The sequence below is a fragment of the Gopherus evgoodei genome, chromosome 8 (assembly GCF_007399415.2).
Source record: "Gopherus evgoodei ecotype Sinaloan lineage chromosome 8, rGopEvg1_v1.p, whole genome shotgun sequence".
Taxonomy (NCBI): Eukaryota; Metazoa; Chordata; order Testudines; family Testudinidae; genus Gopherus; species Gopherus evgoodei.
The window spans coordinates 93,483,018-93,505,827 of record NC_044329.1 but is presented as its reverse complement, the minus strand read 5'-3'; the positions used below and the strand labels follow the sequence as shown (position 1 = coordinate 93,505,827).

Genomic DNA, 22,810 nt, shown 5'->3' with positions numbered 1-22,810 from the left:
CCCCACTCTAAGTACACTGCCTTTTAAAGTATATCGGCAAGTTGAGACAGCAGCTGCTGCCAGCAAGCTCCCTCCATCCTGAGCCCTGTCATGTTCCCCTCCACCCCCACCCTTCGGAAATGGGCTACAGGAGCAGGGGGAGGATGAACACCCTGACATCAGCACTCCTCTTCCCCCCCCTCCCCCAACCTCCTGCATAGCAAGCAGAAAGCGCCCGGAAGCAGCTCCAAGGCAGAGGGCAGGAGCAGCACACGTCAGTGGGGGGAGAGACACTTGAACTGCCCAGCACTTGATAGCCTGCTGGGCGGCTGCTGCGCAGGGAATTTAGGGGAGCTAATAGGGGGCTGCCGACCCACCCAGATTCCAAGACCCCACCAACTAGCTCCAACAGGCTGCTCTTCCAGCAAGCAGTGGACAAAGCAGGCAACTGCCAAATGATGTTATAAGGGAGCATTGCGCACCTTTAAATGAGCATGTTCTCTAATAGATAAGTGACATAACAGAACAACATTAACTGGGACGATGTTAAGTGAGGAGTTACTGTACTGTATTGGCTGCAAACTTTGCCACATCACTGTTTACCCCCTTTTCTAGATCATTTATAAATATGTTGAATAGTACTGGTTCCAATACAGATACTTGGGAGACCCCAATATTTGCCATTTTCCATTCTGAAAATTGAACATTTATTCCTACCCTTTGTTTCCTATCTTTTAACTAGTTACTGATCCATGAGAGGACCCTTCCCTCTTATCCCATGACTCTTTACTTCGGTTAAGAGCGTTTGGTGAGGGATTTTGTCAGTCTTTCTGGAAGTTGAAGTACACTATACCAACAAGATCACACTTATCAACATGCTTGTTGACTCCCCTCAAAGAATTCTAGTAGATTGGTGAGGCGTGATTTACCTTTTCAAAAGCCCTGCTGACTCTTCCCCAACATGTTGTTTTAACCTATGATAGTGACAGTCTTGTTTTTTATTATAGTTTCAACCATTTTGCCTAGTGTTTAAGTTAGGCTTATTCGCTTGTAATAGCTAGGATTGCCTCTAGAGCCTTTAAAAGTCAGTATTACATTAGCTACCTTACAGTCATCTGGTACAGTGTCTGATTTGAGTGATAGGTTACATGTCTCACTTAGTAGTTCTGCAATTTCATATCTGAGTTTCTTCAGAACATTATCTGGTACAGGTGACTTTTATTACTGTTTAATTTATCAATCTGTTCCAAAACCTCCTTTACTAGCACCTCAAACTGAGACAGTTCCTCAGATCTGTCGCCTAAAAGAGAAGAGATCTGAGGGTGATTCCCACACCTGAGCCAATGCAGTGAAGACAACTGCAAAGAATTCACTTAGCTTCTCTGCAACAGCCGTGTTCTTTGAGTGCTCCTTTAGCACCTCAATTGTTCAGTAGTCCCACTGACTGTTTGGCAGGCTTCCTGCTTCTGCTGTACTTAATTTTTTGCTGTTAGTTTGTGTGTATTTTGCTAGTTATGCTTCACATTTTTTTTTGCCTGCATAATTATATTTTTATACTTGAAATATTTCACATACAGATGGCAATTAAATTAGTAATCTACTAATATCCAAATTAAGCAATAGATTGCCACTGATTCTCCATAGTGCACTGTTTGGGCACATGGTTTTAAAAGATACCTATGTCACATAAAACAGAGCAGAATATCAGGAATTTTCAGTTAGATAATTTAACTATCTGGAACACAGTGTTCTCCCATCACTTTTCAGCAAGAACTTAACAGTACTGAAAGAGATTTCCTGTTGACTACATTACTTTTACAAAATTCAATGCACAATATTGCTTTTTATGTTTCCCTGCATTAAATTTGCAAAACTGAGCAATATACAATTGGTCCATCAATTATTGTGAATTAATGAGGCCCTTGTGTGCCTGCTGCAGTATGCCCACATATTGAGAAATTCAAACTGTGCTTATTTTAGCTTGGTCAACAATGCTTGAAGAAATGAGTAGACAGAATTAAATTTTAGTCCATGCAAAGTAAACATGAGGGAGGGGGGAAACTACTGAGTAAGAAAATTCCAAATAAAAGCCTTATTTTCAAGGATAAATTTTATAGAATAGCTACAAAAGAGAGCCCGTGGTATAAATCTGAAACAGGCATATGTAATGGTGAGTGGGAACTCTGGCTAATGCAAGTAGCAGCAACGTTTAATTTATAATAAACAGCTCAGCTTAATTGATGCTACCTCGGGTGTTCTCAGAAGCAAAGAAACTAGCCAGTTTCTTAAATTCTGTGGTGTTGCTGAAGAGTGTTGTGAACTGCAAGAGAAGAATGTTTCACTGCTTGAAGGTAAAAGAGGGGATAAATAAAGAAAAGTCCAGCTACCAATAATCAACGTATGTTCTCCAAAAACAGTCTCTGCAGATCTACACTACAGCATGCCATGCCTCACAAGCCATGGAACCAAAGCAATAAGCCATGAACATGCACTGTCTACAGCTCAAACCTCTCCAAACTATGAAGTTCCACAGCATCTACCCATCTTCAGCTCCTTTCCATTTCAGCAAAATATCTGTGTGCTGAAGAAAAAAATAAGGGCATTTCTGACAGGGGATCAAAGGGATACTTAGTCTGGGCATTTAATAGAAGGTTTAGGTTCCAAGAAGGATTTCTCTTTATTGGCAAAGAGTTGAGAAGCAAGGCAGCTTTGTGAAATATTATGCCTGAGTGAGATGAAATTCTATCTCAGTATTCTAGAAATAGCAAGCAGACAACAGCTATTGCTTGGATTTTTAGAGTTTGAACTTTTAGGCCCATATTAAGATCTTTCTGCAAGAAACTCAAATGTTGTTTTGCCCTTGCCTTGACTAGATCCACAACTTTGCATGGTGCCAAATGTGTAGACCAGGGGTCGGCAACCTTTCAGAAGTGGTGTGCCGAGTCTTCATTTATTCACTTTTGCATATTTTGCATGCCAGTAGTACATTTTAAGGTTTAAAAGATCTTTTTCTATAAATCTATAATATATAACTAAACTATTGTTATATGTAAAGTAAATAATGTTTAAAATGTTCGAGAAGCTTCACTTAAATTAAAACACAGAGCCCCCCAGACCAGTGGCTAGGACCCGGGCAGTGTGAGTGCAACTGAAAATAAGCTCGCGTGCCGCCTTCGGCACACGTGCCATAAGTTGCCTACCCCCGGTATATAATATGTCTTTTGTCTGGCAAAAAAAAGTTCCCTGGAACCTAGCCCCTCCCCCCCCCCATTTACATTAATTCTTATTTGGATTTGCTTAACATTGTTTCGCTTAAAGTAGCATTTTTCAGGACATAATTACAATGTTAAGCGAGGAGTTACTGTATTACTCAAGATAAGTCCAAAACAGTCTGCAGAGAGTTACAAAGGGATCTCACAAAACTGGTGTTGATGAGTGCAAAGTAATGCACGTTGAGAAACATAATCCCAATTATACATACAAAATGATGGGGTCTAAATTAGCTGTTACCATTCAAGAAAGACATCTTTGAGTCATTGTGGATAGTTCTCTGAAAACATCTGCTCGATGTGCAGCAGCAGTCAAGAAATTTACAGTGTTAGGAATTGTTAGGAAAGGGATAAATAATAAGACAAACTATTATAGTGCCTCAACATAAATCCATGGTATGTCCACGCCTTAATTACTGCATACAGTTCTGGTCATCTCGTCTTAAAAAAAAAAAAAAAGATTAGAATTGGAAAAGATACAAAAAAAGAGCAAAAATAATTAGCATATGGAACTGCTTCCATATGAGAAGAGATTAAAAAGACTGGGATGGTCAATATAGAAAAGCGACAACTAAGGGGAGACATGGCAGAAGTTTATAAAATCATGAATGTTGTGAAGAAAGTGAATAGGAAAGTGTTATTTACCCCATTATACACCAAAAGAACTAGGGGATTACCCACAGAAATTAATGGGCAGCAGGTTTAAAACAACAAACAAAGTAGTACACCTCTACTCCGATATAATGCAACCCTATATAACATGAATTCAGATATAATGCAGTAAAGCAGTGCTCGGGGATGGAGGGCTGTGCACTCCGGTGGATCAAAGCAAGTTCGATATAATGTGGTTTCAACTATAATGTGGTAAGTTGTTTTTTTTTGTTTTGGCTCCCGAGGACAGGAACTAGATAAGTTATTGGAGGATAGGTCCATCAGTGGCTACTAGACAAAAGGATCAGGGATGCAACCCCATGCTCTGGGTGTCCCTAAACCTCTAATTGCGAAAAGCTGGAATTGGGCAGTCGGGTTGAATCATTCTCTAAAACATCTGGCACAGGCTTCTGTTAGAAGACAGGATGTGGGCTGGATGGACCATTAGTCTGACCCAGGATGACCATTCTTAGGTGACTAAAATAAACTGTAATAGCTCCATTGAAATATTTGTATGTTCACTATCTTTTTTGGTATGTATATGTTAATATAGTGAATCCTGCTGGCCACAATAGCCCCCTTACACATACCTCCAAATCTTTTGGACCATTATAGTAGGATGCAGCTTAAGAGAAGGGCAAAAATATTCAGGTAACTTTTTCGTGTTAGAGCTACAGATGTGAACAACATTGTCAAGTAAACATTTTTAGCTAGTCCTTTTAAAATATTAGTATTTCACATTTGGAAAAATTGCTAATCTGAAAGCGGCTTTCTTTCCGAGTTGCATTAGAAGGTTTATTTCAATGCAATTTACGTTATGGGAGCGAGTGTCCTGGAAATGTCTTATGCAAGTCATGGGCTGCTAAAGTGAGTCAGTATGGAAGAGATTTAACCTATATAGAGCACTAGAACCAATAGGGGACCTCTATAATAAAAAGTTTTTGCTGAAGTACAGACTTTTTTATATTCCAGAATTCTAAAATATTGTTTGCGGTATAGTGTCAATACAATTCCCTGTTTTTCTGACAAACTAGCATTACACTAGTGCTTGGGCAGGACCAGATGGCTTTTAAGAAAACTTTCAAACTTCTCCCAGTTTTGGGTCACAAATTGATGATATCTAATAGTTTGTCTCCTTCCTAAGCTTTCCGGGGACTTCCTATTGCAGTTTCTTCTTCCCTTTTTTCTTTTTTTTTTTTTTTGGTGGTGGTGGGGGAGTTTTTAGTATTTTATCTAAATATAGGGCTTTTTTGTGATGTACTAATGATTTGGGAGATGGGGGATATTTACCTTGATTTCGGAATTGCTGTATTTTATACTCTCAGGAACTCAGTTACTGCTTCATAAAATGGGGAATTCTTCCCATTAGGTTAAATATAGCAAGGCTGGAAGTATAAAGAAGGAAATGAATCTTGTTTGTCATTTTAAACCCACTTAGAATGTCTAAGATGTTTCTGATGGTGAAAACGTGACTGTCAATTCACTGCTTTTTTATAATCGTTTGTATCAAATCAGCTATTGAATTCACCTTCTATGTTTTTTACAGACTTACTATGGAAAAACTAATTTTCTTTTTCCTTTGTAGCCTTCTCTTCAGTCTTCAAGCCCAGGTAAAATTTTTAATGTAATAATTATGTTTGAGAGGGAAGGGAACACTTCAGTAAAATGCTAGTCATTACCTTTTTTTTTTTTAATATTATTGCTATTGGAATTAACAGTGCAAAGTTGAAATTAGAGACATTGCATATTCCCAGTTACTACAGATTTCTCACTGTTGTATGGTTCTAATTTTTAATTAGGTTTGTTAATTGAATAGTTAAATCACTTTTAAATTAATCTTAAAAATAACATACACCTTTGAAAGTGTCTTTCCTATGCATCTTATGTAGTGTTACGTAAACCATTAGACAGTGAAGATGACAGCTTCCAATTTGATTTTTAATCATGGTTACATTTTGGCATACTTTAATTATTTGTAGTGATTGTAATTAGTTCTAGTTATTAAATATATTTTATATTTGTCATTTAAAAGACACAAATAGGAATATGTATACTAACTGTATTTTTCATTTGCATACATCACAAAACCACCACACAATTTGACATAATTGGCAGCCTTTGATTAGTAGATGACCAGTACTGAAAGTGCAGAAATTGATGAGAGTCAAGAGTAAGGTCAATTTACAGAGCACTGTAGTTTGCATAGCAGCTGCTCATGGCTGAGGGATGAAAACATTATCTAGTACTTGACTAGTGACAGTTATACTTGTCCTATGTTTTCCATGCATGAAATTCACTCTCACTAACAGGAAAAACAAAGGCTTTTTTCCACTGATCCTGCAGTACACTCTGTGGACTGTAATCAATAGGAGCATATTTGCTTCTATGGATTACTGAAAAACAGGAATTTCCATCACATCTTTTAAAAACTGGGGTTGGTGTCTGATGTTCTAATATGATTAACTCATTTCTGCTGGGCTTTTTAGTGTGCAGTGTTGTAATAAATACTGAGTGCTTGCTTTTTCACATTTTGCTACTACAGTAACGAGAGTTAATTTTATAACGCTTTGTCCAAGATGATTGCCCTTGTCAAGATTAACATCCTAGTAGTTTTAAATGCAAGCCTTCCAACATTAGCAGCTTCACTTTTGTTGGACTAGCTTGTCTTGAACAGTTATACCACTTAAGTATGCTTAGTAATAAAAGCAGTACAAACCCCTTGTGTAGATTCAGTTGTATCAGTATAAGGCCTTTTATACTTCTGTAACTATATCCATGCTAGGGGCTAGACTGGTATTGCTGTTTCAGCAAAAAATCACACCTTCATATACTGGTGTTCTGTGAGAAACTGGAGTTTCTTTTAGAATTAGTGTCAGTGATTATTTTTCCTACTTTTGGTACTTAATATGCTGCTTTTGGTTATGAAATTATCTGTTCATCAAATAGATATTTTCTGCAAATTATGGTGAGAGTGTTTCAAATGAAAGCCAGACTCTGCTCTGGTGCAGGTCCTACAAAAGATCAGGGTTTGGCATTGGAAGCTACTGCATCAACAAAAGCAATCAAATTTTTAAGATTTTACAGAGCATCGTTGTTCAGTAGTGTTCTCTCATGTAGTGAAAATACCAAACAAAATAATTCAGTACCTCAAGTAATTGTATAGCAGCATACATGACTACCTTGAAGTGTTAAGTACCATAAAAAGGTGGAAATGTTTATTAAAATAAGTGATTTTTTTCCCATTCCTTTAACATTTAAATTCATATTTTAAACAGTTTTTTTCCTTAGATCTCTTAATTGTTTTTCTGTGATGGAAATTGTCGCCTGAAGTGACTTCATAACCTGAAGACATTTACAAAGTAAATTAGATGCTATTGCAAAGTAGATGCTAAATTTCACTGTTAATATCCCTGGACTACAACATATTTGAAAACTTAAATATTGCTAAAACTCATTTAATGATAGTTGATGCATTTATATTTTAAAATGGAATTATAAACATTTAATCCTCATAACACCATTGTGAGCTACGTATTATCACTTTTTACAGATTTGGAAACTGAAACACAGATGAAGTTACTTGCCCAAGGCAAGTAGTTAGAAGTGCTGGGATTATAAATCAATAGTTTGTGGGTTTCAGCATTGTGCTCAGTCTGTTAGCAGTCTCTTTCATTTATTTTTTCACTTATTACTGCTAATTGTTACTTTAGACTTTTTTACAAAGAATCATGCAAAAGGGGGAAAAAACAAAAATTAGGTAGAAATTGCCTGAATGCCAAGGTCTTGATGTAGTGTGCAAAGTCTTAAAACTTCCTTCTAATCTATAGTTATGAATAACAATACTCCATTCATGCCCTTTCAGTTTTTAAGAATGGTACCTTGCAAGAAGCCAAGAAAATTCCCTTCATGTACATCCTGGTCAATATTTGTAGTAATTTGCCCAGTGTAGAACTCCTGGTGCAGGCTGTTGAATATCTGAGCCTTTGAAGACACCAGTCCCTAAATTATCAGTTGTATAGCGATTAAACTGAGAACTGCGTGTAGCAGCAGATGGTGTCGTGCAGCTGTGCAGTACTTTGAAAACTGAAGTCAAACCCTCACCTCTGATTCTTTCTGTAGCTTCTGACCATCTAAACAGAGAATGAACCTCTCCTTCAGTTGAACAGTTGAATTCTTTAAAACTTCAGACTTGGAAAACATTTTCCGTGTCTAGATTTTATTTTAGTTTTTAGTTTGGTTATTGTTGAAATATTTATTAATGCCAAGTAGGGCTGTCGATTAATCAGTTAACTCACACAAATAACTCAAAAATTAATCGCAATTTTAAAAAATTAATTGTGATTAGTCAGTTTTAATTGCACTGTTAAATAATAGAATACCAATTGAAATTTAATAAATATTTGTGGATGTTTTTCTACATTTCCAAATATATTGATTTCAATTACAACACAGAATACAAAGTATACAGTGCTCACTTTATATTTTTTTTTATAAATACACCTCTACCCCGATATAATGCTGTCCTCGGGAGCCAAAAAATCTTACTGCGTTATATTGAACTTTGTTTGATCTGCCAGAGCGCGCAGCCCTCGTTCCCTCCCCTCCCCCCCGCCGGAGCACTGCTTTACCACATTATATCCGAATTTGTGTTATATCTGGTTGCGTTATATCGAGGTAGAGGTGTATTTGCACTGTAAAAATGGTAAAATAGTATTTTTCAATTCACCTCATGCAAGTACTGTAGTGCAATTGAAAATGTAGAAAAACCCCAAAATTAAATAAATGGTATTCTATTATTGTTTAACAGTGCGATTAATCATGATTAATTTTTGTAATCGCTTGACAGCCTCAATACCAAGCTAACTCCTTAAACCCATGATGTGATTGATCAAATTCTTTTCAAATATTTTATACTAGGAGGTTCAGCAACATCTGATGACCATGAATTCGACCCATCAGCTGATATGCTGGTTCATGATTTTGATGATGAACGGACATTAGAAGAGGAGGAAATGATGGAAGGAGAAACAAACTTCAGTTCTGAAATAGAGGATCTTACAAGGGTAAATGGCACTTATCAGTTATAAAAGAAAAATACCATTTTATGCAAGATGGTTACATTTTGTTGGATTTTGATCACTAATACATTGGCAAACAAATAAATCCTAAGAATGGTGACCTGTTGAGGTACTTTGCAATTAAAAAATCTGTAGCAGAGAAGCTGATGTGTATGTAATAGACTGCAATGCTTGTTGAGGTATAGTTTTTTTGTTTATACCTATTGGTGTAGATGTCATATTTTAGACCTATCGTAAATGCAGTGCTCTAGGTAAATATTTGTTTTACATAAATTGATTATTCCCTGTTCATTTGATAGTACATGCTAGTTTCTGTAAATAAACTCCTTCATCCCATAACTTTTTTTTAAATTTTACATTTTAAATTCTTTGTACAAACATTCATCCTCATTCCACTCCTGTGATGAAGTAAGTAGTATTTGCCCCATTCTGTCATTGGGGAAACTGAGACAAGGATTAAGCAATTTGCCCAAAACCACATAATGAATTGTCAGCAGAGCAGAGATTAGAACTCCAATTAATGAAGACTATGCATACATCTTAAAATGTGTACTGAAAATAATTGCGGTCTAAGATTTATTTTTATCTTGGGCTCTTGCTGTCATTTAAATACTACTTTAAGGGGGCTGTTAGGGGATATTAACTTGGCAGAATTTTGACTTCAGTTGCAACTGGTTATTTAGTCAGGAACAATACTTTATGGTTTAAGGACGTTCATAATGAATTCTAAACTAGTTTAAATGTAGTCTGTGATTTCATTGGTTGAAAGGCTTTGAGCACATGTAATTATCTTCAAACTTGTATCTAAAGTACAGTTTTCTTTAACTACAGTAAATCACTATCTGTTCAACTTTAAAAAGCTATTTAGCCTGTTTAATCTTTAGTAACAATCACGAGTTGTCACTTACATTTGTAATTGCAGGTTTGATATTAAAGATGAAAATGAAGTTAAGTAAATCAGTTTATTACCAATTTCCAGACACTTAGTCTAGAAAGGGTGAATTCTGGGAAATAGGATTCCTCAAGTATGTAGAGAGAGCTTTCAGCACAACTGCTTTCCTTTCGTATGTTTTATATAACTTTTTAAAGGGTCAGCTTGGTGGTATAATTGTGTACTACCTTGTGATGCCATGGCAGTGCTCAAGGGTCAGGACCAGAGTTTGCTCCTTGGCAGGAGTTGGAAACTATGGTGGGTCTCCATGTTTTGGCTCTCTGCTGAACAAGACAGTGCTCTGTTTAGATCTAGAAAGAGCCATGTGCTATCCCTCTGTAGAGGAAGGGTGTTATAAATTGGCCCTGTATTCCACTGTACAGTTATCAGCCTGTTGTGAATGGATCCTTCTTGGATCCAAGCCAACTAGGTCTGGGCAGAATTTAGTCACTGGTTCTAGCTCTGGAACACTCTCTTCCCAGGCTCAGGTCTCTTGTCTGACACCCTTCCTTGAGATGCGGAATGCCACCATCCAGCTCCTGTATATCCCAAAACCAGTGTTAGACCTCCCAAGTCACATGTTCCATGAGTTCCACTTAGGTTGTGGGCCCTCCGGGCTTACTAGTTTAAGCCCTTCAGAGACAATGTAGTAGGAAAGAAAGGAACGCAAGTTTAGCAAAGGAATTGCTGAACCATAGTGACTTTACTTTTAAAGCATTCAAGAGTCATAGATCCTTAAAAATAACAAGGTCCAGAGACATACCATCCCCTAGTCTGAGCTGACCCCTATTTGAGTCCATGGTTTGTTAGCATCTCAGGCTGGACAGTCTCTCTTGAAGTTCACATATGGTGATGATTGGCCTCCTAGGAGAGTATACTCTCCATGGTCTTAAATAGGGCCTCAGACTCTGTGCTATGTGCTCACAATAAGAAGCTACAGATCTAACAGTTGTTTCTTTTCTCCCTCCCACTCTACCTTTGTAGGCCCCTGTGTAGAAAAAAAACAAACAACAACATTGTTTCATAGGGGTGGGCCAGTAGCTGAGAAATGAAGTGATGGCCCTAGATTGCAGTCTTGATGGATCTCAGTTATAGTCCCTTCAAGGTGCCATACATCTTTCCTGGGTAGGGAAGCTCTCTGGGATACAGTAACTGTCCTGGGGAAAGTTCAGACTTGTGCAGTTACAGTGCTTGTATTTCTACAAATAGGATAACAGAGAGATCGTAATTCGATACCAACTGACCCCCACCTTGTCACAAACAGTTGCTAGAACCCAAAGCTTTTTGCAGTGTGGTGGGGTATGGCAGGCTCAGAGAATCCACTTAAGTAAAGAGAGACAAGGTGGGTGAGGTAATAGCTTTCACTGGACTACTGTTGGTGAGAGAGACAAGCTTTCAAGCTATACAGAGTTCTTCAAAAGAAGAAGAATGAATATGTTAAAATTTTGCCACCTTACTCAACTGATCTGCTGCTTGTCCTGTCTACTGGCTTCATGATAAAATACATTTTTACATTTTTTTTGCTTTTGGGAGCACTACAGTGCTAAGGGATTGTCAGCTGGATTCCTTGCTTCTTTGTGTATCGACACAACTGTTGATGATTTAAAAAAAAATTAGGAGCCATATGTAGTCATCTTTCAGAATACAACCTCTTTATATTTAAAAGACCTAAAAATGGACAAATACATCTACCTCGATATAACGCTGTCCTTGGGAGCCAAAAAAAATCTTACTGTGTTACAGGTGAAACTGTGTTACATTGAACTTGCTTTGATCCACCGAGTGCACAGCCCCCCACCCCTACCCCCGGAACATTATATCCAAATTCGTGTTATATTGGGTTGCGTTATGTTGAGGTAGCAGTGTATTTTAAAGGGTTACTTTTAACTGTGCACATTTGTAGACAATTTTTAGTAGTTTTATTTTAAAAAATAGTGCAGCGATGTGCTGAGTAGTATTTACTACTTGCCCGTGATGAAGAACTGAGTGGTATTTGTGTGAACAGTGACTTACTAGTCAGTATTGTGCATGGGAATATGTGTGCAAAATCAGGTTTAAATTCCTATATTGCTAGTAATTTTCCCCAGATTTGTAAGGTTTCCAGTTTTTTCCCAATGACCACATTTTCATGTTAGCTCAGATAGCCTTAACACATGCATTCCTCAAATATTTACCCATGCTAGGTTATCTGTAAAATGTGGAGAAGGTCTGTGTAATGTGAAATGTCTTTATGGAAGTCAAAACTTTGCTTGGTGGATGTTATTCAGGAAGGTGAAATGCCAATTAATGAACTACTTAGCCTTTATGGCTATGATGGTACAGTCCCACTCCCAGAAGATGAAGATGACGAAGATGAGGAGGAAGAGGAGGAAGAGGAAGGAGAAGATGATGAAGATGTTGATAACGATGACAACAGTGGGTGTAGTGGAGAAAACAAAGTAAGTGACTGTATTAATTGGAAAAAAATTCCCTTTCAGTTGTCTAGTACTATGTCCTGAAATTCTGAACTAGTTTGCATGCTCCTTCTAGTTTAGTCACTAATAGCTCATAAAAGCCCTTCATGGAGATACAAGATGCCAAACCACAGCAGAACATAAATACAGCCACCCTGGGTCAGACCAGTGGTCCATCTACCCCAGTATCCTGTCTTCTGACAGTGGCCAATGCCAGGTGCTTCAGAAGGAATGCAGATCAAAGAATATTATTAGAGTTGGAAGGGACCTCAGGAGGTCATCTAGTCCAACCCCCTGCTCAAAGCAGGACCAGTCTCCACACAGATTTTTGCCCCAGATCCCTAAATGGCCCCCTCAAGGATTGAACGCATAATCCTGGGTTTAGCAGGCCAATGCTCAAACCACTGAACTATCCCTCAGGCAATCAATCACTGAGTTGATCCATCCTCTGTCATCCACTCCCAGCTTCTGGCAAGCAGAGGCTAGGGGCACCCAGAGCATGGAGTTGCATCCCTGACCATCTTGGCTAATAGCCATTGATGGACCTGTCCTCCATGAACATATCTAGTTCTTTTCTGAACTCCATTATAGTTTTGGCCTTCACAACATCCCTTGACAATGAGTTTCCCAGGTTGACTGTGCATTGTGAGAAGTAGTACTTCCTTTTGTGTGTTTTAAGCCTACTGCCTATTAATTTCATTGGGTGATCCCCAGTTCTTATATTATGTGAATGAGTAAATAACACTTTCTCCACACTAGTCACAATTTTATAGATCTTTATTACATCCCCTCTAGTCATCTCTTTTCCAAGTTGAAAAGCCCCAGTCGTTTTTATCTTTTCTCCTACTGAAGCCGTTCCATGCTCTTAATCGTTTTTGTTACCCTTCTCTGTACCTATTTCAGTTCTAATGTATCTTTTTTGAGATGGGGTGACCAGAACTGCATATAGTATTCAGAGTATGAGCATAGCATAGTTTTATATAGTGGCATTTTGATATTTTCTGTTTTATTATCTGTTCTTTTCCTAATGGTTCCTAATGTTAGCTTTTTTGATAGCCGCTGCGCATTGAGTGGACGTTTTCAGAGAGCTATCCATAATGACTCCAAGACCGTTGAGTGGTGACAGCTAATTTTTAGACTCTGTGATTTTGTATGTATAGTTCAGAGTGTTTTCCAATTTGCATTATTTTGCATTTATCAACATTTTGAATTTATCTGACATTTTGTTGCCCAGTCACTCAGTTTTGTGAGATCCCTTTGTAACTCTTCACAGTCTGTTTTCAACTTAACTATCTTGAGTAATTTTGTATTGTCTGGAAATTTTGCCACTTCACTGTTTACCCCTTTTTCTAGATCATTTAAGAAAATGTTGAAAATCATTGGTCCCAGGACAGATCCCTGGGGGATTCCACTATTTACCTCTCTCCATTCTGAAAATTGACCATTTATTACTACCCTTTTTTTCTATCTTCTAACCAGTTTCTGATCCATGAGAGGATCTTCCCACTTATTCCAAGCACTTATTTTGCTAAAGAGCATTTGGTGAGGGACCGTGTCAAAGGCTTTCTGAAAGTCCAAGTACATCTCTCCCTTATCCACGTCTATTAGTTGACCAATTCTAGTAGATTGGTGAGGCATGATTTCCCTTTACAAAAGCCATGTTGACTCTTCCCCAACAAATCATGTTAATCTAGGTGTCTGATAATTCTGTGTGTTTACTGTAGTTTCAACCAATTTGCCTGGTATTGCGGTTAGGCTTACCAGCCTGAAATTGCCAGGATTGCCTCAGGAGGCTTTTTTAAAAAAGAGGTGCTGCATTAACTATCCTCCAGTCATCTGGTACAGATGCTGAAACAGAAGTAGTTTGCACTATGTTGGGAGACAAATCTATTATGACTACTGCACTCTTAAACACTGCAGAATTGATTTCAAAAGGTCTCCAAATACAAGTGTAAAAGAAGCAACAAATGGTACAGCCAATGGATCTGTGTGTAAGAGGTCCACATGGCCCAAACCTGAGTTGGTTTTATCAGAGGGCTGAATTAGGTGTTATTCCCCTCAGACCTCTTGCTTTGTATCCAGTTATATTTGGTTAAGGATCAACTACTAATGATCTGTGGCCCTTTTACACATGTTGAACCTTAACTGTTGTCTGCTAAGTTTCTTGCCGTTTCATCTAATACCTAGTCCCTGTCAGATCCAGCATAAACTCGTCTAGATGGCCCAGCGGTCTGACCCAGTCCAGCAATTTCTGTTCTCCTATGAAAGGCACTTTTACTTGAACTTTGCTCACTTGTTCAGGAGTGAGCTCTAAACATCTACTAATCCCATAAGGACTTGGTGTATTTTGTCTTTATAGCTTCAATTCTGGATGCTATAGAGACATATTATAAATTGCATATATTGTAGTGTTATACAACAAGATCATAGTCTGCTTTAAACAGGGGTGGCTCTAGGGATTTTGCTGCCCCAAGCACGGCAGGCAGTCTGCCTTCGGCAGCTTGCCTGCGGAGGGTCCACTGATCCCGCGGCTTCGGTGGACCTTACGCTTGGCGTGCTGGGGCCTGGAGCCGCCCCTGGCTTTAAAGCATAGTATCTTACTCTTCTGAAAACAATGTATTTTATATACTTGAGCCTATCACTATGGAGTGATAATTCAGTGGTTATTTTACTGATGAGGGGTGGTACTGAAATAAAGGGTCATCCCATGATGGTTGCAGATCGCCTGAACTTTTTAAATTAACTATTTTAAATGACTTTTGACTGACATTAAAGACTGACAATGATTGGTCCTGTATAATAAATAGTTAAAAATAAATGATTGCTCAAATATTTTGTGAGAATATACCATTATAATCATGGCCTCTTTAAAATGCAGTCCTATGAACTCTTAAGATAAACAAGCATCTTTTATTTTAGAAGGCATTTTTCTGCTTGTAGTTCTCCAGATCCTGCCTTTAACTATAGTTGTAATTATTCTGGTTTTGATTTCTTCTGTCCTGTCATGACATAATTATAACTTGGCTGTTGTTGGTAGCCTTTGAAAACATATATAATATTAAAGTTGTAATATAAAATCCTTTATATGGTAATACCGAAAGGATCAAGAGACATTAGGAAGCTTAGTATGGATTGGAAAAGGAAATATTGTCCTTAATATAAATAATGTACTGTTTATTATAGTACTCAGAACTGAGGATCTATCCTACCCATTTTATAGATATGGACACTAAAACAGACAGATTAAATGATTCACAAGGTTGCGCGATAGGTGTACAGGGTAATGAAGTATAAATTATGGCCACGGTCACCTGTGCCTTTGAGGTTATTTTAGCCTTGTTGCTGTTTTGAAAAAGAAACCAACTTGGTATGATTTATGGATTCTATTAAGATCGTGTGAAAGCAAATATAATTTAAATCAACATATCACTGGCTAAATTAATATAATTTTCCTAAACAAACAGGGTGGAACAATACAATGATTAAATCTAAGGCTACAGTTGAGGTTGAATTGATTAATCAAGATATTAACAACATGAAATGAGATTTACAGTTGATCAGATCAACACAGTCAGTCATATCAGGAGGTCAATGAAATACATGATGAATCTTTGATCTACTGTTAATTGCTTTGGTCTAATTTCAGCTCTTGGGTTTAGTATGTGGATGAGGTGTTGGTGTCCTGTGATACGCAACAGGTCAAACTAGTCGATCTGGTGGTCCCTTCTGGCCATCAGCTCTGACTCTAACCTTACACATACTAACCCCATACAGTCAAGGAGACATAATTTTTCTCAGCTTTTGGACTATGATTACACTCCTTCAAAGTATCGTTAATTGAATGATGTACTCTATTTGCTCCCCCTTCTGGCTAACTTATCTACTTTAATACAGTGGTGATCAGCAACTCATGATTCCCCTAGCGGGTAGAGTAATTTAATGCTGATACCTTTAAGAATGAAGGGTTACACTCTGATCTGTCACCTGCTTAGAATTTGAGTCGGTATCTAATTGTGTTCTTTTTAATATGGATTTATATAGTGCTGCTGCTTAAACATCTACATGTTCACATATATTCACAAGTTAGAAAGGTTAGCCCCCTTACCACAGCAAGAAATTAGTTCTTGCACAAATTGTCAGTTCTCTAATTAAAAGGTTGCCTTTACTTTTGTCTAGATCTAAGGACATGCTAAGGACGCAGCTGGTTTTGAGATCCTGTAATGTAAATCCCATTTAAGATAAAGCAAATAAAAGTTTATATACATCAGGACCAGCTCTAGGCACCAGCAAACCAAGACCATACTTGTGGTGGCACAATTTCAGGGGCGGCAGTCTGGCCTTTGCAGTGTGGTGTGTGTGTTTTTGCTTGAGGCGGCAAAAAATCTTGAGCAGGCCCTGATACACACTAGGACACACTACAGTAGGCCGCTTGCCTTACTTGGGTGTTTGGATGAGCAAAGAATAGTGCTCTTTAATACCAACTGTTACATGTTCGGTCTCTGTTCAACATATGAGTGAAATCCTAGCAGCAATTTTTAATTAAAAGATTAAATTATGTTGTAAAATTCGAACTATATTTCTAAAAATAGGGCTGTAGCAAAAATGGCCAAAACATGGCATTTTCTTGCTTCTTAAGGAGCATCAGTGCCTTATGTCAATCTCAATTTTTTGTTAAAACCTATCAAAGTTCTGACCATTTGTAAGTTTCGTGCTGAATAGAGCCCCACTCTGCAAGCTCGTGTGTGGCTGGACCTTTTGTACACTTGTCAATCTTCTATTGATACTTCCATGCCTTGTATCAATGGGGCTCTTGCCCACGTGTATCAGTTTACAGGTTTGGAGCCTTTGGATGAAATGCATTGAGTACATGAGCAGCTCCATAAAGCATGAAAGTTTGTTCTTGTGATTTAAAAGCTCCCCGGTAAAAATTGCAAAGTCTATGCATGTTGAATAACTCTGAGAGAGAAAAATTTTAAGGTATGGATATTGTACTTAAGGAAGCAAACAAAGCCGTAGAAAACAAAGGAGTGTGTGTGTACCTAATGCAACGTAGAGGGTGGAAATTTAAAAGAAATGACAGTAAATTAAATAAAAAGTTCCTATGGAACCATTGATTTGGCTATATTGCATTTGGACTGTTCTTGATTTCCTGTTTGTTTATTAAACTTGCAGTTTATATTCTGCTTTATCACTAAAAGCATACAGGATGTGCATAATGTGTCTGAGATGTTGCAACAAATAAGTTTGAGCAAGTTGCATTAGTGATCTTCACCAAATGCATAAATCAATCCACTAACTCATTTTTTTAACCATTCTCATGTAACTTTCTTTAATTCTAAGATCTCCCACTATGATGGTTTCATTTCTGTATAGCATCTGTTCTTTTAATATTTGATCTTTTTACCATTTTTACTTAACTCAGTGATGTTAGAATTGGAGTATGCTGGTATGTTTTTCTTGTGAGGTGAAATCTAATTATTGAAGGCTTTTATGACACCTCACACCTTGAAGAGTAACTTTTTTTTTTTTTTTTGGTTACATCTACATTACAAGGTAGGGATGTGATTCCCAGCTCACATACACATACTTAGCACAAGTATAAATAGCAGCATATCTGCAGTAGCATGGGCAACAGCACATCTTAGCTGTGCCAAGTACGTGCCCACATGGGGTTCAAGCAGGTTTATACTTGGCATGGCTGAGCCGTGCTGCTGTGGCTATGGCACTATTTTTTACTCATGCCAGCTCTCTGTATGTATATGCGAGCTGGGAATCTCATCCCTAGCTTGTAATGTAGCTGAAGCCTTCCATGTGATTAGAAATGATTATCCAATGTTTCCTAGTCCTGATATTAAAAGAACATCCAAAATTCTGGGGGAATGATTTTAAAGATAGGGGTATACTTTAAGTGCAATCGAGCTGTAAAGAACTCTCTGCCTTTATAATTTCAATTTTTTTTAGCTTATTGCATATAACTTATCCCATCAAACATAAAAAAACCTCACTACTTAAAGGTGAAGGCAATTTGTACCATTCAGTGTTTATCTGTAGGTTCACTGACACACTTTGAGTGCCCAGTATGAGAATGTTGTGAAAAGCTAGTGTTTCACATGAATAAGATTGTGAAATTGACCTATCCTTTGGTTCGAAGATCCACAAGTTGCATATCCTTACAAACAGCTTAACAAAAAATTAGATCTGTACACCCAGAATTGCTCCTAGTGAAACACAGAATTACTCAGTAATGGAAATCCAACATATCCCCGTCCCTGCTCGAAGCCTGTTTAGGTATAGGATACTTCACATAAGTGTGACAGTACTTATTGTTACTCATGGTATAAAACTTTAACCCTAAATTTCCATGCTGGAAAAACTAGATACAGTGATTGTCTGGTTAGCTCATCTAAGACTTAATGTTAAACCTGACCTGCTTAAAATATTTTTTCAAAATCTATATCAATGCTGTGTAATGAATCTAAACAATCTTTGTGGCTGTCCACAGCCAGTGCCTGTCATTTGCAACACTACAGCCTATACTTTGTGTACAACAGCCTCTTTTGTTTGAAATCTCCGGAAATATAAATAAAATGTTATCAAAAAAGAGAGATGATTTCTAATGCAGAAGGTGTAAATGGTCTCCTGTTTGCTTTATTATATTTAAGGAGGAGACCATAAAGGATTCATCAGGTCAGGAGGATGAGACACAATCCTCCAATGATGACCCAGCACCATCTGTTGCTTCTCAAGATCCACAGGAGATAATTCATCCACGTCGATGTAAATATTTTGATGCAAGTATGTGCTGTTTAGTACTATGCACCATCATCTAAACTGTCATAACTTTATTAAGATCTAGAATTAATGAAATTGAGTTACTAAAAATATCTAAGTCTTACAGCTTAGAAGTGTTTGTCAGATCTCTTTTCTTCTCCCACTGCTGTTCTTTATTATCAGTTCGCTTAGACATAGGCTTTTTTTGCTGTCCACTCTCCTTAGCATATGATAAAGCCTTTTTTTTTTTTTTTTACACATCATGGACTTTGTATATTTGTTTTATTAAAGGAAAAGTGTAGAATTAAATCTGGTGCACAATTTAAAAAGAAAAGCAAAACCTAAGGCTGATGGAAATGCTATCAATAACTTCTTAACATTTCAGTGGAAACGTAGTCCCCAGTCCTGCAAATAGGTCCAGCTGGGCATGCCTGTACACCTCTGCAGAGCTCGCTTGCCATCCCCTTGGAGCCCCAGTGACTTCAGTGGTCTTTCCATGTGGACCAGCTTGAAGGATCAGTGTGAATACTCCCTGTAGTGTTTATAACCTTGCATTGCTGTATTGCTCAACTGTAGCATTTCCCCAGCTGTGGTCTGTGGAGCACTGCTGATGGTCCAAGAAGAGTTGGCTGGCTGCAGCATGCTGGCTCACCTCCTTATTTTCAATAGCTAATTCACCCTAAAAAGACTATAACATATTTTGTTTTCTTAGATAAATATTTCAAGTAAGCAATTGCTGTAGTTGTTACATGCAGACTAAATTATAAATGGGAGAGGTGCTGGTCCACAAGACAGTATCCATTAAGTTGTGGTCTACTCCATGAAAAATTTTGAGACCCATGTCTTAGTGAGTGAGAACTAGAAAATGAAATTGTCAAGAAACAAAAGTAAAACAGCTTTTTTTGTCTAATCTCAGTAATGGAAAAATGAATAAAAATAATCAAACTAAAATAGATTAAAAGAATTATTTCAGGTTTTAATAAACTGCGGTGGGGATTGCAATACAGAGAAGTAAATTTGCTTTTAAAATATTTATCTTGACAATGTCATTTTCAATGCTGCCATTTCCCTACTCCATACTTCCACTCTTCGTTCATGTATCTGTTTCTTAGCTGTGCTTAAAATTCACTCTTGCAGCCACTTGGAACTGCTGATCTAATGTTATGTAACCCTCCCTTTAGCCCTCATTGCTATTGTAATATCACTTATCTGGGTCTCAAACCTGCATTCTCCTAATGAGTAGCATCTGGTATTACCAGCCAAATCATTTGGACAACTAAATATTTCACTGTGTGGGGTAGCCGTTTATACCAGAGGAAGGTAAAATGTATCATTCCTGGTATTTGGAGTTTACAACAAACATTATCACTTTATAGTTGAAGGTTGCTTATAGCTCCATATACCCAGTGCTTTAAAATAAAGGAAATTAACGTTTAAAATCCTTCACATCTGCATCACTAGTTGTCATTAGAAATGTCATTTTCAGGTTTATTATTTGGATTGCGGTAGCACCTAGGAGCCCGTCATGAACCAGGACTTGTGCTCGGCACACAATAAACAGCAGAAAAAGACAGCCCTTGCCCCAAAGAGCTTACAATCTAAGTAACATTCTGCTTTTAATGTTTATCTAACACAAATGTCCTAGGTTAGCTTTTAGTTCCTCTGCCAGTATTTAACAAAGCGCTGATTTGCATTTAATAAAAGTGTCTGTCTTTCTACTACCTGATCCTCACGTGCTGACATTAATGTGGCTACGTTCAACACCAGGCAAATGATAGTTCCTAATACAGACTGTTATCCAACATTCCGTAGAGAGAGACATCCTGACTTAAGGACCCCTAAATGTTAAATTCACTATAGCAAATGCAAGTACCGAATGTCACAGGTATTAAGAAATATGCTTTCTCAGTTCATATTCTGAGCTGAGCGCGCTGTGAAGTCCAGCAGTTTTAAATGTCATTGCCTGAGTATGTAACAGCTGAATTTGGAGTGACCGACATGTTGTGCTCTAGTGTACAAACAGTTCAACAGAGGCTGGCAGTGGTGCCAGTGTTGCTGTAAGGATGAGAAAAGACGGTGATGGATGCAGGATCTGAAATGAAATGAGGGTGACTAGCCTAGAAGCCTGCCAGTTATGTTGAAAGTAAGGAGAACCTGGTGTTCAGTGTAATCATTGAAGACACTGGCATGCCTGCACAAAACAACTGTACCTGATCAATTGGAAGGTTGTTTGCCTATACAGGTAGAGTTGGATGAAGGGTAATTAAGTCTTATGGTGAGGCTCAAAAATGAATAGACTGTTTGTTTACTTACTTGCATCTTAAAAACATACAACCTTCTTCCTGTTTTTCCAATTAACAGGATATTTAAGCACTCTGGGTAAGCACATTAGCTGTTTTGTTTTTTTTTTCTTCTAAGGCACAATGGGATGCCTTTCAACTGGAAAACAGACCAAGTTGTGGTGGTCTCCTGTTTCTCTCCTTGGTGAGATCCCAGCTGTATGTTCATTCACAGAAAGGTGGTTGTGACGTCACAGCCAGCAGTGGCTTTGAGCAGTCTGTCTCAAGGCATACTTTACTGACATATAATGTTGGCCTGAACAGGATTTATGGTAGTACTTCCCATGTAAATAATGTCTGAAAAATTTCTTTATAGACAGTGAAATAGAAGAAGAATCTGAGGAAGATGAAGATTATATTCCTTCAGAAGACTGGAAAAAGGTAAACATTTGAGGACTTGCTGTTAAGGATATATCTTTATTAAATGTAGTGTACTGTTGGTTATTCCAAGCATAAGTGAGCATTGTATCCTATTAGCAGAAGGAGACAGGAAATAAGAATTCACTGGAATTAATTCCTGTACACAGACTTCTTTTTGCTAATTTTCAGTTTATCCAGAAGGTGGAAAAGATCATCTGATTTAACTAAAACCACCAGCTTGTTGTCATTACCTTGTTTTCAATAAATCATTTCATAATACTTTTGCAGGTAAAATACAAATACTGCCAAGTTAAGCCTTTTAAACTTCGCTTTCTCTTCATGGTCTATTTTCTGAAGTTCGTGGTTATTTTCACTCCCTTCAGGGACAAGGACTGCTTTGCGTAGGAGTAGCCTCCATTTCCCCCTTTCTGACTTCCTTGCCTGGAGTCCAGGCTATGCTTAGCCCAGTATGTCTGACTGGGTTTGACACCTGCAGTTCTTTTGCAGATTTTGGTTCCTTTTTACCAGTGATCAGTCTTCTCAAACCGAAGTGTTATTTAATCTTAGCAGTAGAAATAAAGCATAACACGAGAAGAAGGATTTTAAAACAGTCTACATGCATGTTTCTTACTTTAAGATTTACCATCGGTGTGGTGACCCAGGGAGGCCTACCTCTTCGGACGTCCCGTAAGGGGTGGAGAGGGGTGTCAGTCCAAACAGCTTCTTGGCAACAACTTCGCTGATCTCTGAACACAGTATTATAGTCTCTTTGATCTGTTGGCCCCTAGCTGTGTCTCTGTAACTTAGGCTGTAACCTAGAGGTAGGATCTTCAGTTATAGCTCAGGCCTTGTGTTTTAACCATGCTGAAACGTTTACTGAGTAGTGTATCTTGAGCTATTTGTCGTCAGATGCTCCCGGTGTGGTACTCTGCTCTGTTCAATGTTGATATCAGTTGGCTGTGTGCGTGTGTTCTTTCTG

At 37.9% G+C, this 22,810-nt stretch overlaps 1 protein-coding gene across 3 annotated transcripts in view; it reads left to right on the top strand.

Moving 5' to 3' along the window:
- The window catches only part of MIER1 (MIER1 transcriptional regulator), a 57,870-nt gene that overhangs the window by 15,107 nt on the left and 19,953 nt on the right, over nucleotides 1-22,810 (top strand). The window contains exons 2-7 of one of the 3 annotated variants that reach the window (XM_030571776.1): nucleotides 5,485-5,509; nucleotides 7,450-7,488; nucleotides 8,817-8,962; nucleotides 12,176-12,346; nucleotides 19,024-19,156; nucleotides 21,788-21,852. In XM_030571776.1, coding sequence (XP_030427636.1) covers nucleotides 5,485-5,509; nucleotides 7,450-7,488; nucleotides 8,817-8,962; nucleotides 12,176-12,346; nucleotides 19,024-19,156; nucleotides 21,788-21,852 — 579 coding nt within the window. The remainder of the gene's footprint in view (nucleotides 1-5,484; nucleotides 5,510-7,449; nucleotides 7,489-8,816; nucleotides 8,963-12,175; nucleotides 12,347-19,023; nucleotides 19,157-21,787; nucleotides 21,853-22,810) is intronic. The other 2 variants (XM_030571778.1, XM_030571777.1) reach the window with 2 other exon arrangements.